Raw genomic sequence first — 20,754 nt, forward strand, 5'->3', positions numbered from 1 at the left:
CTTTAAGTAGTTCAGCTTGAATTCCATCTATACCAGATTTCATTGATTTGATGGCTTTGGCTATTTCTTCTTTTGATGGTGGTCCAGTGTTTATATTGAGGTCATTTTGTTGTTGTATTCCCTCAAATACTGTAGTTGGCGCTGGTCTATTAAGAACATCTTTAAAATGTTGGAGCCATCGTTCTGATTGTTCTCTCTCTGTGTTGTTATCACTTTACCATTGGTACTTTTCACTGGTGGAATTTGGGTGGACTTTCCACATAGTTCTTTAGTTATTTTACATACGGTGTTTAGGTCACCTTTAGAAGCTGCTTTCTCTGCTTCGTCTGCCAACTTATCAATGTAGGTGTGTTTATCTTATCTTGTTGATTTCTTAACTTATTTGTCTTTCTCACTGTAAGCCTTCTGTAAGTTTTCTCTGAGTCTTGGTGTCTTTGTGTTTAGGGCTTTCTCTTTCAGTTTTGCCCTTTCTTCAATAGTGTTCCAAGTGTGTTGAGACAGCCATTTCTTGTCGCTCTTTTTTCGGTATCCAATTGTTTTTCTGCAGTCTGCTGGTAGACTTGTTTGATGTTCTCCCAACTACTTTCCAAAGATTGATCTTCATCTGGTTCAAGATTTTCTAATGCTCTGTATCTATTCCTCAACTCTATGCAGAATTTCTTTTGTACCTCATAATCATTAAGACGTTTAATACCAATGATCTTTCTGCTTGTTTTGTTTGCATCTGATGTTTTCTTAAGTTTGAGTCTCAGTCTGGCAACTACAAGACAGTAATCGCTATTTACATCTGCTCCTCTGTAGGATCTTGTATCGAGAAGTGAGTACCATGTTATCTTGCGGATATCTCTATGTTTGAATAAAGTTCCACCAATTACAAGCCCATTTGATGAGCACATATGTGCCAGTCTTTCTCCATTCTCATTCATTTTGCCAAATCCTTCAGCTCTGAATATGATATTAAATGTTAGGGTTTGAAGCACAAATCGCCTGACCAAAACCATGACATCTGGAGATTTGGAGGTTTGTTTATTCATGATACAAACTACTGCTTGGTTATCAATATGAAACAATATCATTTTGTTTGCCAGTAATGGCTCCCAAACTGATAGAGCAGCAGCCACCGGGAACATTTCCGAGAACGTCAAATCCTGAAGCCTACATTTTACCTAGCACAGACCATTGGGTGCGGCCATCTGCCAAAAGCCCATTTGCCCTAAAAAAAAATACCAAAACCACCTGACTGACCACCAGCACTATCAGTGTAAAAATTAATAGTTTCATTAGCAACCCAAAATCTATCGGGAAATATAGTAACTCCATTGTGCTGACTAAGGAATTGTAACCACATTTCCAAATCTAACTTCATGGCAGTAGATACCCTAATTTTGAAATTAGGCCTCCTAACTCCAATAGTAGCATCTATCAGCCTCCTAATGAAAGCTCGACCTGCGACTACGACCCGACAAGCAAAGTTTAATGACCCAACAATAGATTGCAGGTCACGTAGAGTAATTTTCTTATCGCCAATGCAGTCCTCTATTATCTTAACCAACTCTGTCAATTTATATTGAGGCAATCTCATCTGCATGGATAAGGTGTCTAATTCAACACCTAGAAACACTAAACAAGTAGTTGGCTCAACTGTCTTGTCTGGAGCGATATGAACACCAAGCCGGTAACTAACTTGGTGAAATACCTGTAGAGTGTGTCTACATGTGTCGTCTTGAGATGTCCCCCCAAATAAAAAATCGTCAAGGTAATGTATTATGTTATGGTCACCAGATGCCTTAGCCAGCAGTCGATTTAAAAACGTGCTAAATTTGTTAAATAGAGCACAAGAAAGTTTCGAACCAAATGGCAAGCATTTGTCATAATAATATTGACCATTACATTTAATGCCAAGTAGATCGAAGTCACATGGGTTGATGGGCAGGAAACGGAAATGACTTTTTGGGTCAGCTTTAGCTAAAAGTGCTCCCCGGCCTAAATTTTGGATCACAAGAACTGCTTAATCTACGTTACTATATTTGACAGTACAAATATCTGGGTCAATAAAGTAATTGACAGACTCGAATTGTGGATGTGATAGATGATGAATCAAATGTTGGTCACCATCTTTTTTGGGTACAAGTCCGACTGGTGAAACTCTTAAAGTAGGAAAAGGAATGGCCTCAAAAGGGCCTGCCATTCTACCCAAGCTAACTTCACATTTCTGGCTTCCCTATGTGTCCTTGGGCCTGCATAATGCAGGGGAAACCCAAATTTAAAACCATGCATGATCTGAATTCTATCTGGTATAACAGGGTATGAAGAAAGGGCATTACATAACTCAAGATATTTGATGGGGGTATACGCCAAGCTGTACAAATTTGGGTGAATTCTACTACTGGGGACAGTTTGCTTGAGGGTGTGGTCCGCCACAGGCCGTGCATCTGTGTCGAAACTTACAGGGGTTGAAAGAACAGGAGCCCCTGTTGAAGGCATAGCAGATACCCATTGGCTTTGAAATTTTGTTGGGGACTTGGTTATATTTGGCCCCTTGTCCCCCGCCCTGGGTGTTATGCCCCTGTGTGATTTGTTGTTTTTGTCTAAAATTGCCACGAAAGGGAAAATTATTCCCATCGTTGACCGGATCCCTGTCAGTAACCCGAGTTGACAGCTCAAGCTGTGGGGCTGATATGTACATGACCCATAATTCCGAATCCACAACCCTCCATGATGAGGGTGGTTACCGCTCTTTTTTAAGGCGATATTGCTCGTCATACTTGGACCAACCAGCATGGCCCACTCTGCTAGCTGCGAGGCGAATGTTGTGCATATATTTTAACAGTTCCTGACCCCTGTCTGAGAACTTCTCTAAATAAATAGACATGTAAATAATAAAAACTGTTGCCCAAGTATGAATGTTGGTTATAGTTTTTAGCTGCTGCTTTTCAATCATGATTTGCCCATCCTTGATAACAAGCTCCCCAGTAACATGGGGGTCAGTGCGCAAGTCGCGGGCTTGCTTCAAAAGGAGGGGCAAATCAATGTAAAGCCCTGCCCAAATTTTAGATTTAATGGCCGGAGGTACATGAAATCCTACTGAGTCAAATATGATTAACTCGACATTTGGCCGACTGACATGAACCCGTTCACCAAACGGTAAGCCTGTTAGTGTTTCATGATTTTCGCCTGACTGATTATAGTGATATATAGAATCATGACCAACAAAGTTGATAACATGGTTACCTGTTGACCCTGTCCCGCTTGAGCTTCACATGCAGCACCGATACCCTGGGAAATTGGCTCGGGCGGAAAACTGGTGACCACGGGGGGCTCATCATGAAGGTCTACCATTATGGGGGTCAGATTTTGACCTGCAGCCTTTGTTTTTGTTGACCTTGTTGACCTCGCTGTTTCACCTCCGTTTCGGGTTTTAACCCCTGTACCATACGTTTTACGTCTCTTCGTTTTGCTGTTAACAGTAGCTCCGCGTCGTTTCTTGGGCGGCATAATGTCGATGTTGATGGATTTCTATTCCAAATATCTTCTGCTAGGAAAATTGTAAAATGGCCGGACAATGCTGCAGTTGATCAGTGTCAGTACAGGCTTGATTACATGCTATAAAATCTGATTTAGCATATGGTCGCCAAAACGTTTAGAGTTGGACAAGGTTGCAGGAGTTGTCGCGCCTGCCCATGGATTAAAGGCATTTATCTAAATAATGATAAATGACATTAGTTGTTATTTTATAATGCAAATAAAAGATATGTTGGGTGACCCCCGACTTGACCCCAGCTTGAAAGTTCTGATATAATAGTAAAATACACACACCACCACCAATTAAGAAAATGAAGATATTATGAGGCACTCATAATAGAGGACTCTAACCACCCTAGATAGAATGTTCTATCGTTAAAATGATAATGCCCTACGGACCCGATTTAACGATAGAATGCGTCCTATATACCTGCAATGTAGCAAAATGAAAATTGCACACAGTGCATGTTTCGGTAAAATTATGTAACATATCACTCATATGCATTTGGAAAGTTACCTTAACGACCCACTTGCCGTTAAATCCATTTTAATTAGTTGAATTTGAGAATGTAAACCCACGAGTTTGAATTTCGCTGATAACACCTTCCATTTTACCGGAACTTGTCATTGCGTATGCGCACAGCGTGAAATACTGAATATTAATGACGTTCCAAATATGGAGATATAGCCTTTTACGGAAAATGCTACTACGCTCTTTACTACTTCGGTATTTGACATGAAAATGAATTTAAAGTTTGAAATAAACGTTAGAAATCGAGAAATATAATATGTGAACTAAATATTGTAACATGGGATTGAAGTAATATTCTCCCTATATAAACTTTTGCTGAAATTTGATTTCATTGATAAAGAAAATTAACCAGAGTGCACTGAGGCATGCAGGAATTATGGGAAAACAGTGGATGCTTCAGAAAATGGCGGGTACGGATGAAACCATCAACATTCCTAATTTCCTTTAATGGTTTATATGATCTCAATCAAAATGGAATCCAACAATTGTATAAGCTGTGGAAAAACTTTTTCATGTTCCAAAAAACCTGGAAACAAGAAAAGTCTGACTTCTAAATTGGTTAGGATTGACAGAACTGTGAAAGATGTTTTACAGAAAGACTTAGGGGTAAAGTTTACCCCAGAGCAGAAAAAACAAAGATTCCTGTGTCCACAATGCATTTGGACCATATCTTCATTTGCCAAATCTCAAGAAGCTAGTGCACAAGCCCTTAAGAAGATTAAGGAGACAGCTCATGGACCAACGTACCTTGCCAAGAAACTTAGAAGTCCTATGATCACTCCCAAAAAAATTAAGAAATTACGAACGGTGTCTCCACAGAAGGTAATAGTGATTATTGTGTATGCAGGCAAGGTTTAAATAATGTATTAAATGAGTTAGAATTATAAATTTTATATATATATATATATATATATATATATATATATATATATATATATATATATCTAAAGCACTAAATAATCACAACTAGGTACTGAAAATTTTCGCCCCAGCCCGGGGTCGAACCAGCGACGTACGGCACCCACCGCCTAGCAAGATTGTCAAACCAGTGCGTTCGATCTCGGGCTGGGGCGAAAATTTCCAGTCCCTAGTTGTGATTATTTAGTGCTTTATAAATATTAATTAATTGATTATCACATGTATCGTTTAGATCCTAGGGGCAAACGTAAGGTTGGGTGTTATAATTGTTTGTTTGTGCTTTATATATATATATATATATATATATTAAAAGAAATAGAATAAACAGTACACAAAGTTAAAAATTTAACGCAAGCGCTTTCATTTTATAATCCTCAGGCGTTACATTTTAAAATAGTTTTAAAAACTATTTTAAAATGTAACGCCTGAGGATTATGAAATGAAAGCGCTTGCGTTAAATTTTTAACTTTGTGTACTGTTTATTCTATTTCTTTTAATATTTTATACCGGACACTGTGATTTTTTTAAAAACACAATTTGGATATATATATATATATATATATATATATATATATATATATATATATATATATATATATATATATATATATATATATATATATATATCCAAATTGTGTTTTTGGACGTTTTTGTGACGATGGACGTTACATCACTATACACCAACATTCCGCACGATGAAGGAATTGAAGCTTGTAGGGAAGTCTGGGAAAATAGGACCATCAAATGTCCGTCCACTGAATCTTTGATTAAACTACTTGAACATGTTCTCAAAATGAACAACTTCATGTTCAACGGTGAGCACTATTTGCAGATCAGTGGCACCGCTATGGGAACCAAGATGGCTCCATCATATGCCAATATTTTCATGGGCAGACTTGAACGCAACCTACTAGACCAGTCGCCTTCCAGGCCCCTCAGTTGGTTGCGTTTCATTGATGACATAGAAATGAAGTGGCCTGGAAGCCGAGAGAGTCTCGACGGATTTATTTTGTTCACCAATTCGTTCCACCATTCCATCAAATTCATGTTCAAAGAACACCTTCTTGGACACCACATCCACTCTGAACAATAGTGAAATAGAGTTCAGTCTTCACACAAAACCAACTGACTCTCACCTATATTTGATGCCATCGAGCTGCCATCCTCCTCATACTTTCAAAGGAGTGTCCAAAGGTTTAGCCACTAGAGTTCGTCGCATCTGTTCATCTACAACATCCTTCCAAGAACAGAGCCAACTCCTGAAAACACACCTATGCAGAAGAGGCTATAGGGCTGCCCCAGTGCAATCGGCAATCGATGAGTTGTCCAGCAAAGACCGAAACACCCTGTTACAATACAAAAAAAAGAGAAAAAAGTAGCAGAGTCCCACTTGTGACTACCTTCCATCCCGTCTTGAAGAGTCTCAACGCCATCTTACGTAGACACCTGCCAGGTTTTTTTTACAACAACGAAAGAATGGCAACAGTATTCAAAGAGCCACCAATGGCAGCCTTCAGACGGCCTCGAAATCTCAAGGACATGATAGTGAGAGCAAGACTGGACAACCCACTGCCAAACGGGGGCTTTAGAACTTGTTCTGACAAAAGGTGCCTTCTGTGCAAGCATAGCGAGGATACTGACACTTTCAGAAGCCCTGTAACTGGACGTAACTACAAAATCTTCGGAAACACGTCCTGCCACACAAACAACTGCATATACCTCATAAGCTGCAAAGCATGCCAGAAGCAATACGTTGGTGAAACAGGAGATCTCCGCAAACGTATTAATAACCACCGGTAGACCATCAAAACCAAAAGAATCACTGAGCCTGTTGGAGAACATTTCAACCTAGATGGCCACAAATGGGAAGACATGATTGTCGTGGTTATTGATCACAACCAAACCTGGAGCTCCACAGATAGAAAGAAAAAAGAAAAATTCTGGATGCACAGACTAAAGTCATTCCGTCCTAGCGGCATGAACAAAATTATTGACTTTGCCAGAATGAACATTGGCTAAACCTATTCCTGATATAACAATGTTATTCTCCCTCTGATAAACGACAACGGTTTATTTCTCATAACTTTATTTCTCTTAAGATATCTGCGTACCGCCTCATATTACCAACGATACATCGCCTTGCTTCACCAACTGGATGCATAGCAGTACCAGCACTGCCAACGTCGTTGGCAATCATCATCAACAAGTTCCATTTTTAGTTTTTTACAAGTAACCAATAGCTTAGACATTACGCCAATTTCATTTACTATTATCTAAAATTTAGATTTTCAATAGTTTGATCTAGGGGAGAATACCACGATGTACGAATTAACTGTTTCACCTTTTGATCGGCCAAGTTAGTTCTTCCATTAATTAATTTCACACTTTACCGACTGATACCACGGTGACCAGACACCCTGATTGTTATTCTTTTTTGAGTCAATAACAAAGCCTGCAACATGTAATCCGCTGGAAAAGTGTTTAGCTAGTTTTGTAGTGTAGCTTTAGTGCTTATTGTTAATTATATTTGTGTTTTCTCCATAATGTAATCCTTTCACGTCCTGACGAAGGGACAGGTTGTCCCGAAAATTTGACAATTCCAATTGTTCATGTCGTTGGTCATTCTAGTGCTTTATATAATTATTTTCCCTGACCATTGTATCTATTTAATATAGATCCGACAGTTTTGGATACTGAATGTTGTTGGTTCTTCAGTGCTTTATATATATATATATATATATATATATACACACACACACACACACACACGTATATATATATATATATGTGTGTGTGTATTTTTTGGGACATGTTTATCTACTTGGGACATCTAATGATATTCTCAATTCTGTCTGTCCTTCTAGCCAAACTTTTTAAAAGTCGGGCAAAATTCTCTAATTGTTGAAAATATGAATTCATAATTCACATTAAATTTTGTTGAATTTCACACCTGAGCTTTGATATAGTAATTGAAAAATTGTGCCAATATTGGTTTCAGGAAGAGTTACTAATATAATCTATCTTGTTTTTCATGGTTCTTTATGTGTAAAGATTCTGAGTGTGATACAACAATATTTATATAATAATGATATTATGATTACACAAAACTTCACAATGGTTACATTGCAACTGGTATACATATATAATTATATATTATTTAAAATTTGGTATTGTGGAAGATGGGGTAAATTTGGGGGGTGTTTTGTTATCACTGAGTAAACCATGACACCAGTGTTTCACAAACATGTTTTGTCATCTTTACTTTCTTGTCCTCCACGAACACACACATTCTGCTCAGAACACATTTAAGCATTTCTGTCAATTCTGTGCTAGTCAAATTGTTTAGATAGATATGTCCTCTTTCACTACTTTGATCTGGTTAATATTGAATTGTTATAGTTTAATTTTGTGTCCCTTCTTCCAGGAGGGAGACATGTTTTTAGCTCACCTGAGCTAAAAGCGCAAGTGAGCTTTTCTGATCACCCGTATTCCGGCGTTCGTCCGTCTGTCCGTTCGTCTGTCCGTCTGTAAACTTTTAACATTTTTAACTTCTTCTCAAAAACCACTGGGCCAATTTCAACCAAAGTTGGCACAAAGCATCCTTAGGTAAAGAAAATTCTAAATTGTTAAAATAAAGGGCCAGGCCACCTTCCAAGGGGAGATAATCAAGAAAAGGTAAAAATAGGGTAGGGTCATTAAAAAATCTTCTCAAGAACCACTGGGCTAGAAAAGATGAAATTTATAGATAAGCTTTATTAGGTAGTGCAGATTCTAAATTGTTAAAATCCTGGCCCCCGGGGGTCGGATGGGGCCACAATAGAAGATCAAAGTTTTACATACAAATATATAGGAAAAATCTTTGAAAATCTTCTTCTCAAGAACCACTGAGCCAGAAAAGCTGAGATTTATATGAGAGCTTCCTGATATAGTGCAGATTCTAAATTGTTAAAATCCTGGCCCCCGGGGGTCGGATGGGGCCACAATAGGGGATCAAAGTTTTACATACAAATATATAGGAAAAATCTTTAAAAATCTTCTTCTCAAGAACCACTAAGCTAGAAAAGCTGATATTTACATGAAAGCTTTCTGACATAGTGCAGATTCAAGTTTGTTCAAATCATGGCCCCTGGGGGTTGGATGGGGCTACAAGGGGGGATCAAAGTTTTACATACAAATATATAGGGACATTCTTTAAGAATCTTCTTCTCAAGAACCACTGAGCCGGAAAAGCTGATATTCACATGAACAGCTTCCTAACATAGAGCAGGGTTAAGTTTGTTCAAATCATGGCCCCTTGTTGTAGGATGGGGCCACAATAGGGGATCAAAGTTTTACATACAAATATATAGGAATTTTTTTTTTAAATCTTCTTCTCAAGAACCACTGAGCCAGAAAAGCTGATATTTACATGAAAGCTTTCTGATATAGTGAAGATTCAAGTTTGTTCAAATCATGGCCCCTGGGGGTAGGATGGGGCCACAAGGGGGGATCAAAGTTTTACATACAAATATATAGGAAAAATCTTCAAATATCTTCTTCTCGTGAACCATTGGGCCAAAGAAGTTCACATTTACATGAAAGCTTTCTGACATAGTGTAGATTCAAGTTTGCAAAAACTATGGCCTCCAGGGGTAGGCTGGGGCCATAATAAGGACTACGGTTTTACATGCAAATATATATAGAAAGTCTTCTGATATGGACCAAGGTGACTCAGGTGAGCGATGTGGCCCATGGGCCTCTTGTTTACCTTTTTGTCTGTCTGTCAGTGTCAGTCTGCCTGCCACAAATGTTTTTTTGAATGCTTTTCTTCCAGTGTGGCTTATTGTATTGACTTGAAACTTGGTACAATGCCTCATTGCCATTTGCAGATCATGCATTTTGTCAGGACAGGGAGATTCAATTCTTAATATCCCTAAAGTTATATAATGAATCTAAGAGGGGTGGGTGTAAAATAGCTTTAGAACACTCCTATAGTATATATGGTTTATTGGATAGCTTTTAAATTTTGTACAATACTTTATTATTATTCAATGATGTTCACTTTGTTCTGACTTAGGGATCTAGTATTTTCCAACAATTCACAGTGGATCAAAGAAGAGTGTTTTATAGTTTATTTCATAATTATTCAAGGGTATGTTCACTTTCTGACTGACAGCAATGACATTGGTCACATCGATGCAGATCAAAATGTCTTGTGCTCCTGCTTGTGTTTTCTCCTCCCAATTGCAGTATGTACATTAAGAGGAAGGGGTGTAATTTGGAACACTTTCAAATTGTGGAGCTGGGGAGACATTTCTTTTTAACTAAAACAAATTATATATATTTTTTCAGTTTATGTAAAATTATCACTGAGACTAAGTATGAAAACAAACATTTATTTCTATGTTACATAGTCACAAGAGGTATCATCAGGAAGTGGTGAGAGCATGTCTCAGACACAATACTCGCAGATTAAAACAAAAAAGGTAAGCAGTATATGCTTGTTTTGAAACATAATGTCATGCATCTAAGTTAAATGTTCAGATGAGTACAAAATATGATAGTGTTTCAAAAACACATTTTGTTCATTTAGCATACTGACATAATAAAAGGTGAAGATAATGAACAGTGATCAATCTCATAATATAGAATATCAATATTTTTTAGCTAACAAAGGCAGAGGTAGATGTCAATAGAGCATTGACTTATCTCAGACTGCGACAGTATAGGAGGGGATTAAAACTGCTAATGAGCACAAGATCTGGAGCCCTGAAAGCTATCTACTCCCTCACTAAAGAGGCTGTTCAGGATGAGATGGGAATTTTCTTGAAACAAAGTAATTCAAAGTTTGGGGCACATAAAGGAATTCAACAGTGGAAAGAGTTTAGATGGAATGATTTCCTTGATGAGATGAAGGTGCATTGTCCTCTACTCACTGATTGTTTACTTGGCGCTCTGACATCAAAAGGAACAATGGAGACAGTGACACTACGAGGTAGACCCCATATTTCAGCTGCACCTACCATAGGCACAGTCATGTCCATTCTGGCATACCAAACAAAACCGAAGAAAATGGCAAACTTGCAGGAGTTAAATGCCCTACAAATGTGGCTTGCAAGTTGTAAACGTCAGGTAAAATAGAAATTAAATTAAATAATAAAGTTGCAATATATTTCATTAGGAGAAGCATGTATATGGAAATTAATATGTTAATTATTATCAGTAATTGAATTCATTTCAATGTTCAAAAACATGTGTTTTGTCATTTTAGTTGTTTAGCCGATTCAATCATTTGGGACTGTGTGTTGGTATTCATGGTACTATGAATGCTGTAGACAGGATCAGGAGAAATTTTGATTCTACAGTCTTTGAATGGCGAAGTTCAATCACGGATCATTTACTCCTACCGTCAGATATTTCCACAGCAGACACTATTCCATATGCAGAGAGCTCAACACCAATGTCAGTGGACACACCTGCTCAATCACCTGTGCGACATTCTCAGTCACCTATGCGTCAACCTGTCATTCCACTACTTAGGAGGCCATCATTAACTAGTGATTCTGATGACCCAAGTAGTAGGTTAAGCACGTCTTCTGACAACGTATCAGAACCTCGAGGTAATGTTTTGTTTAAAGTCTGAATATTTTATAATTATTGAAACACACAAATAACATTTGTGAAGCAGACTTTCTATGAATGTTCTTTCCACTGATACCTGCCTTTATTCCAGGAAAACCATGTTTTTCTATCTGCTTTGATAACGTTAATCAAAAAACTACAGTCAGGCACTAGACAAGGGACAAAAAGAATAAGATGTTCAACATGGTGCAAGCATATGCAGCCTTAGATCGCACCAACATTCTTCACCTCAGTGATGAACAACCCTCTCCAGATGATATTCTGAATATTCCTCTGTTCAAATTGCTTCCCTGTGAATTGGATGAAGTGGACTTAAGGTCACAGATGACAGTGCTTGTTGAAAGAATACTATGCAAAAGGATACCATTTTTTAATGAAATGGAGGATAAGATTTTGTGGCATATTCCTCATCAATATTCACAACTGTCTACAAAGAAAAGTGAAATGGTAGGTGTTAAGCTAATTATACACATATATATCAATTTTATTATTGACCAAACCATTGATTACATCAAAACATTATACAAATTGTACTTGGTAGGTTTTACTTGGTGTTATGGACAAAGATGAGAGTAGAGTTGCAGATACCATCGACATTGTAAATGAATACCATAAATATGTTCCAATGAAACCGGATGGTTCACCCTTGATAATACCCCTTCATGCTGATGGCTTGAGTTGTGAACGGGTAAATGATGCTCAAAATGCTCGGGTTAATGGGACAACAAAATGGCAGCAACTTCAAGGGATGATACCTGACATTCAAGAATGGCACAAGAGATGTTTGCTTCTTCAGGTAACATATCTATTTAAACATGAAATACTAATTTGAGCGTGGAGTACATTATCAAATTATAATCTGAATTACATATTATTATACTTGTATCACTGTCTATTCGTACTATCTTCTATAGGACATATTTGATGAACTGTACACAGGAACAAGTGCAAGGGAAGTTGGAACATTATTTCATTTAAAGAATTACTTTGAGCAAAGAAATGTTACTGGAAATGTGAAGGAATCTTTCAATTACAACGAAGAATTCTTGGAGTTTTGTACTTTGCTTGCTCTGAACATTTTAGACATGGAAAATCTGACAGATGTTCCAGATGTGGATGATAAAGTTTCATACCTCCACAACACTTCAAGCAAAGTGATAGACAGTGTATTTCAATCTACATCATCTGTTGTTCAGAAAATTACAAAAACAGGCGAGAGGACACAAGAAAATGAGCTATATCCATTTTGTATCTGTAAGTTGGAAAAGCCAGGAGCTATCATGATTTTTTGCAATAACAAAAACTGCACAAGAGGAATCTGGTTCCATAAAGAGTGTGTGGAAATGGAAGAGGAAGACATTCCAGAGGGTGTTTGGTATTGCAGTACTGATTGTGAAAAAGAGAAGTTAGTTAGAAGAACAAGGAAAAAGACGAAAATGGATTATGTCCTTCTCCTCATCTGGCGAGGGCTTTCGCAGATGTCGAGGATAGATGCTATTAGGGAGAACAATGGGAAGATGATGATAATCCATAGGAAATTTGATCTCCTGCAGTTTTTTTTTTCCAGACACCACCCAAAATACTTCCTCTTGTGCACCAGACTGCTCCTAGCAGTAAATGGTGCAGTTTCACCTAGGTTACAAAAGACATTGATTTGGAACAGAACCATCAGTTCCAATGGTGGACTGGGGAAGAACATTGAAATGGATTTGCAAATGGAGTACTTCAATAAGGAGTACAAAGGTAAACATTTTTTTTTCAATATCCTTCTGTTAATGGAAGTTACTCTGTAAATCATTTCAATTTCCAAAAAATCTTTTTATATTTTTCAGAGAGTGTTAAAGATGCCGCAGGACACTTGACACCCGACACAGTGGAAAGGCACAGCCAAATGATTGGGATAGGGAAAGAGGTTGACAAGGTGTACGACATAAGTGTGAGTGGTATAAAATAAAATAATTAGATATCTTCAATCAAATCATTTATACTGAGCTCCAAATTTGAATGTGAGCAGTATCTCCACCACATTGATATACACATCAATTAAATTAATGAAAAGCAATAACTGAATCGTGCACAAATTTATTGCATGACAATCATGGCAAATATAAGCCAGGGTCTTTAAAGCTTTCTCCTTGTAATCCTAAGGATATGTACAACAATATTTTGAAATTGAAAATTTTCAAATTTACTTCATTTTAATGTCAAAAATGCAGTTTTAGTAGAAATCTGGGGACTCGAACGCACAACCTACAGTTCAGCAGTCAGTTTGCTAACCTACTGAGCTACTTGGCTAGGTAGTTAAATCCAAAAGGAATAGATAAATGTTGCTGATACTGATTTTTTTCATCCATGTTTTAAAAGGAAATCAGTCATTATGACGATGTAAGGTACCTCCTTAATTATACATTGTATGCACCCTTAGATGGTTGTGTGAATAGCTGGGAAACAATTAACTGCATGACGTATGTGTACTTAGTACCACCTTTGTGAATTATCTAAGCAGAAGGATGGTCATGTATACAAAACGATGTGGGATTTAGCGATGGAATTGCTACTTAGTACTGACACGCCCACTCCCCGGATAGGGTTGTTCCTGTACCAGAAATGGACACCTCATGTGATGACACCCTATTCAGTACATTAAGAAATCAACATAAAACACAGATTAAAGAGATCCATGAAAGGTGAAGATAACGAACAGTGATCAATCTCGTAACTCCTGTAAGCAATACAAAATAGAAAGTTGGGCAAACACGGACCCCTGGATATACCAGAGGTGGCACCAGGTGCCTAGAAGGAGTAAGTATCCCCTGTCGACCGGTCACACCCGCCGTGAGCCCTATATCATTTTGCGTAATTAAGCCCTAGGGTGGCCTGTGTTACGAAAAAAAACTGCCTGTGCAGCTGGCCAGTGTGTTTGATAAAATTCCCTTTCTATCTATCATGTCACAAAGATATAAAATGTTATACTCCAGTTCCAACAAAGATTTATTCATTGAATTATTCACATTTATCATCCTCCAAAAGAAACACATACCAGGATACCTTTTCGACAAACAATCATTTCCATAATAAAGTCAAAGTGAAACTATACGTCACGTGATTTCCCTCTCGACCAACTGCTTGCACAGTCACGCATGAAATAATATCTGCCTTCACGCTTCATATAATATCTGCCAATCTGTAGTCGGAGATTATTATTGTGAATCCGATTTTCTGTTTCAAGCGTCCAAATCTTTTCCACCAACAATAATAATCTTGTCTTTTTGGCTGGTCTAGAATTATTATTGTCAGTACAGATTATATTCTGTAGCGTTCAAATAAAAAAGATAATTATTGTTGGCGATGTTCAGTAATTATTATTGTGGTGGAAAGATTATATTTATAAAGATAATATGTGACTTTAAATCGGGTCAGTTTATAATTATTGCGGCAGTATTTATAATTATAATAATGTCATAAATGAAGAATATTTTTCTTTTGGGGATGAAATTATAATTTGGTATCTGAGAATCGGGACAGATTATTATTATCGCAGGGCCGTAAATTAACCTTCAATTTGGAGGAGGCCGGAAATTAGGCGGGGGTCTGGGGGCCGCCCAGGCCCCCAGACGCTGAGCACATTTTGTGCACACTGAACACGTTTCGTGCAAAATCCTTGATTCTAGGGCCTTCTAAGATGTTACTTGACTAACTCATTCTAAAAGAAAGATTTGGAATGCTTTTTAAGGGAGGTATCATGTTCTTAGTTATTGGAAACAACATAAATTCTAATGAACTTTAAATTTTAATTTTTTTTGGCTCAAAAGTTGGAGGAGGCAGCTGCCTCCTCCGCCTCCATGTAATTTACGGCCCTGTTATCGCTGCGATATAATAATAATATCGGCAAATAGGGGGAAATTTTTATTTTTGGAAGAGATTATAATTTTGGTATTTTATATAGGGAAAAATAATAATAATGTGGGGGTACCCTACGGCTTTCCATATGTTGGCGATGTTCAGTAATTATTATTGTGGTGGAAAGATTATATTTATAAAGATAATGTGTGACTTTAAATCGGGTCAGTTTATAATTATTGCGGCAGTATTTATAATTATAATATTGTCATAAATGAAGAATATTTTTCTTTTGGGGATGAAATTATAATTTGGTATCTGAGATTCGGGACAGATTATTATTATCGCTGCGATATAATGTAAAACTTATACGGTACCAATTTTGATGCACCAGATGCGCATTTCGACAAATAATGTCTCTTCAGTGATGCTCAACCGAAATGTTTGAAATCCGAAATAACTATGAAGTTTTAGATCTAAATATAGCCAAAAACAGCGTGCCAAACAAGTGGAGCCAAATTCGTCCAAGGATAAGAGCTATGCATGAGGGAGATAATCCTTAATTTTGAAATGAATTTCTAAATTTTATAACAGCAATTAAATATACATCCGTATTTTCAAGCTAGTAACGAAGTACTTAGCTACTGGGCTGTAGAGACCCTCGGGGACTAACAGTCCACCAGCAGAATTTAATAATAATATCGGCAAATATGGGGAAATTTTTATTTTTGGAAGAGATTATAATTTTGGTATTTTATGTAGGGAAAAATAATAATAATGTGGGGGTACCCTACGGCTTTCCATAGAGGTGCATAGTTTTTTGTTTTTTGTTAATTCTGATGCATTATATGTACCTTCCAATGAAGTGGTGTCCAAAAGAGCTCTAGCTTTCACATTGTGGGCATTTAGTGATTGCACCTGATCCTGCATTAAAGCTCGCAAAGGAGAAATTACAAGAATCCACCTAGAAAACCCCCCACAATACTAGCTATTATCAAGGTGTCATAAAATTGTGTTGCAAAATTGTGATGACAGGAAGAAAAAAGAAAGCTATTTAACTTTTGTTACATTAATATTTGTTCGAAACCCTAACCAGAGGCTCAGAATGAAGCAAAATTACATTCATGTTCAAAACCTGATATCTATATAACATGTATAATGCTATTTTTGTATATTCACAGACATATTAATCTCTGATACTCATTAGAACCAAAATCTTTATTTTGAAGACTATGTCTATGGTTAAATTAAAGTTCCATACAAAACTATCATAATGGCACATTTTTACAACAAAATAAAAGTTTCATAATTAGAGGTGATATTACATTAGTACAGAGCACTTTCACTGTAGTGAAGAAATGTTACATAATCATGCTAATATTTACGTGAAGTTTGTCCAGCAGAAGTGGGATGAGTGTGTAAATCAGGCTTTTTCCATAGCCAGTAGGAAGCTGGGCAAACACATCCTTTCCCTCAAACACTGCAGAGAGTATCTCTATCTGTTCTTCTTTTAATTTGACCGGGAAATTGTGTACCCGCAGCAGATCGTCAACTTTCTGTCTCCACGCCATGTGTATAAACCGGTTTTTTTCTTCACCAATGCATTATATGGTAGTGGGCCGTTCTTATTTGCAAATTAGGTAAGCGTTCGTTTTTCGAAAACAGCAGGGTGTTCCGATGGCAGTTTCCGGTAAAATTGCAGTCAGTTCGAATCGAGAAAAGTGACATTTCAAAGTATTGAGTTTACAATATTATTACACGATTTTTTACAGTGTTAAGGACTTACAAATTACCAATGAGGTTAGTTGTATATAAATTTAACTTTAAATGTACGCGTTTATTCTTTGATAAGTTTAAAATCGTTTTGGAGCGATTCCGCAATTTTCTGCTACATTACGGGTATATTGGAGGTATTCTAACTGTGGTGAGGGCCTGTCCCGAGACACAGTTAGATTATTCTAACTATAACCACCCCATCCCACCCCCAACGATTGACGAAAATGAAGTTAGAGGAAATTATTGAGGCAGTCAAAGTAAAAGACTCTTTAACCCCCCACCCCCGAATGGACTTTAAACATCGAACAGAACATCTTGGTTTGTTTGGGTGTTTTGTTTTCTTTTATTGCTGTTTTTTATTATTATTTTGAATGGCAAGAAATTTTGAAGAATCCAATTTTTCATTTTTTCTTCCTGTTGTACCCCCCCCCCCCATCCCCATGAAAAATGACGATACATGCCTGGTTATTACATTTTGCTTTGCAACACATGCATGCATACTAATTGTATGGTGTAGAGTTGAACCCCTTTACCAAATTGTCCTTCATTTACACAGTGTAAGGAATGGTAAACCAAAGTCACAAAACAAAATGCATGAAGACCAATATATTTTTAAGCGTAGGAACTTCATTCACGAATACATTAATACATGTGCATTGTATTCAGAAAATCGCATGCATGCATTGCAGGACTATAGCATATGTGTGTTTTAACGTTTCTATAACATGCAATAATGATACTTTCAGGCTTGAGTGTAATTTATTCATAAATATTTTCATTTCGTAGATCTGGCGCAATGGATATATTCTGAAAATAGATATACCGCTGTACGTCGAAATTTCAAATTCAAATGTATTCGATAAGATGTTAGTATTCATAAATCAGTAAAATTCGTGTTGAGGTTTTATTTGATTTAGAAAACGTCTCCCGTATACAAAATATAGTATGTTATACATGTACAAATAAAGATTGTCGTACCAAGAAAATATAATATTCGTTATAATATACAATTATGATAATATACATTATATGTTTAGGTTCATGTAAGTACATAATAAGGCATAAAATGCAAAACATATTTTAGAGATAAGTTTTATTTGATATGATACAATGTCAATATACTATAATGCACAAGTAGGATTTGTAAAAGGCAGGGCTATAAAAAAATTTTTTTTTCAATAGTAGTATCATTATCTATAATCACGAAAAAGCATTACATATTTCATATCTGGATTCATATACCGATTTATATATCAATAAAAACAAAGCTGCATAGTTTGGGGGGAGGGGGGTTCTAATGAGTCTCATGAAATTAAAAGAAGGAACCCCATGTTTGCATTCAAACTAGATGTACTGCTCCGACTGAAAGCATGTTTCTAAATTATTAATAGGGAAACACATAAATTCGAGCTCCTTTGGAATTTGATGAAATGTATATACGCACCTTTTTTCAACACGAATTGAACGTGTGTAAATGTTGTATCAGGCACGTATACAGGGGGTTGGGGTGGGCAGGGAGGCTGGTCTGCTCTCCCCACTTTTTTGACAATTTACTTTTTCCCGTTATTCTAAAATACAAAGTCAGTATTTTCTACATGCACAGTTCAAACTAATTTTTTTTAAAATTTGTAATGAATACAGTTATAAGCATCAACTCCTATATTTCCAATATATTGTCAATCACACATTTTAAAATAACTCGAAATTTTTAATGCTTGTAAGTTTATATTCTAAATATATCAGTTATCAATTTTCTTTCCTTCTGTGAAATGATATATTGTACATTGAAGTAGGAAGCTCTCTCTCTCTCTCTCTCTCTTTCTTTCTCTCTCTCTCTCTGTTCAATCAATGAATATGGACATACAGAGCCCGTAAATAAGTATGTGGTTCCCAAAGAGACAATAAAACTATATTTTCGTTAATAGATTTCCTTTTATATGTGTCTTAACTGTTTATCATGGATTGCAAATGCAATACCCGTATTTTCACACAGATGTATATTTCCGATCATTATTCCCTTATTTATATATCCAAGTTTGTATATGATCATCGATAAATTTTTAATTGTGCAGGCAATATATCCAACCAGATGCTCAGTGTATATGTACGTGCATGATCAGATTCCTGATTTCTATAAACTGCAAAACCCCTGACCAGACAAGCATTCAATACAGGAATTTTTTTTTTACTCTGTCTGATATCTCCCCTGATTGAAGACGCCCTGTTTTGACTTTGACATTTCCCCTGATTGAAGACACTCTGTTTGGCACGGGTGAAGTTTCACAAAACTATCTTAAGATTGTCATAAGACAGATCGTAAGAGTGTCTTAAGATCTGACTTATGACAATCATAAGATACGGTAGTACCGTTTCACAAAACTATCTTAACTTCAAGAAATCTTAATTACATGTACCTTTTAAAATACCATGTTTCCTTATAATCTTTTAACTCCATGGATGAATTTGAATGTAAATGAAAGATTAAAGTATTCAAAAATATAAATAGGAAGTTGAAATATTGCGATTTTAGGCATTTGTAATCATCTAATATATTCATAAAATTTGATACATTGTTCTTTTTGAAATCATGTGACCTACACTTTATTTCGTATTTCAAAAGTTACTTTCGTATTCCATGGTATTGTGTACTATTTGATTTCAGAAATTGTAATATAAAAATTAAAACATTGAATGATATTTTTATAGAAACACTATAACAAAGTCCCATATATTTTTTATTTTCTACCCCATTCCTCTCCTCCGAAAATAAAATATTTGCTTAACTAATTTGAAATATAAAGAAAAAAGACAATATATGATTGTTGCTTTTGTTACAAGTTAGCAACGCCGCACTAGTTTTATCCAACAAAATAATATACTGAATACAAAAAAACGTATTCAGTAAACGAGGGTGTGGGTTGTTAGGGAAAACCAAAGACACAAGTAATACTTAAGCAAATTTATAACGAACTACGCATTAATCGAACAAAACGCGTGTAATTATACGCGTGTTCGACTATACACGTATACTGGGCTCAAAGACTTTCCTTTGTGAAAAAGCCTATAAGTGAATGAAATGAAATAGTACGAAAACTAACCAAAACATAAAAACGTGAAGAAATAGATTCACCCAACACTGCTTTTGTGCCTACAAACAATAAATGAATGGTATTCAAGTACGTTTAATTGTGACCACACAGTGGCTACGAAGTCCATGTGCATGCACTCAGACAAATCGGTGTCAAAAGATTTAAGATGTCTATGAAACGATGTGGACAAGGTGCAGAAAAAAAAGACATTTGTTTTTAAGATGCTGTAAATTCAACAGATTATGTCCGGTTGGGTGAAGAAATGAAGAAAAAGTGGATATACCTAAACAGCGAAAGTAGGAAAAAGTTGGTTGTGGGATATTCTAAACGAATATTGAGTTCATCATAAAAATTACATGTCGCGGTATACGGAGCTTATCAATGATGTCCACATCCTCCATATAGTCTAATAGATTGTTTCTGTCCCTGAAACCACGTTCCCTCCGGATAAGCTAC

The 20,754-nt window shown here is 36.5% G+C and overlaps 1 protein-coding gene and 1 long non-coding RNA gene across 2 annotated transcripts in view; both read left to right on the forward strand.

The window, feature by feature from the left end:
- Positions 1 to 11,662: 11,662 nt before the first annotated feature.
- On the forward strand, positions 11,663 to 12,451 carry LOC125651083 (uncharacterized). Its single transcript, XM_056165057.1, has 2 exons — positions 11,663 to 12,040; positions 12,135 to 12,451. The coding sequence occupies exons 1-2, from the start codon at positions 11,768 to 11,770 to the stop codon at positions 12,423 to 12,425; spliced, it is 564 nt and encodes a 187-aa protein (XP_056021032.1). The 5' UTR covers positions 11,663 to 11,767; the 3' UTR covers positions 12,426 to 12,451.
- Positions 12,452 to 12,520: 69 nt separating this feature from the next.
- LOC125648891 (uncharacterized) overlaps positions 12,521 to 20,754 on the forward strand; it is a 16,269-nt gene continuing 8,035 nt past the window's right edge. The window contains exon 1 of the long non-coding RNA XR_007360492.2: positions 12,521 to 13,529. This is a non-coding gene — a long non-coding RNA (uncharacterized LOC125648891). The remainder of the gene's footprint in view (positions 13,530 to 20,754) is intronic.

This window comes from Ostrea edulis, chromosome 5, assembly GCF_947568905.1.
Source record: "Ostrea edulis chromosome 5, xbOstEdul1.1, whole genome shotgun sequence".
Taxonomy (NCBI): domain Eukaryota; kingdom Metazoa; phylum Mollusca; class Bivalvia; order Ostreida; family Ostreidae; genus Ostrea; species Ostrea edulis.

Coding starts and splice junctions, on each gene's coding strand:
- LOC125651083 (XM_056165057.1), top strand. CDS start 11,768: ATGTTCAACATGGTGCAAGCATATGCAGCCTTAGATCGCACCAACATT. Junction 12,041..12,134: donor CTACAAAGAAAAGTGAAATG/GTAGGTGTTAAG, acceptor TGTACTTGGTAG/GTTTTACTTGGTGTTATGGA.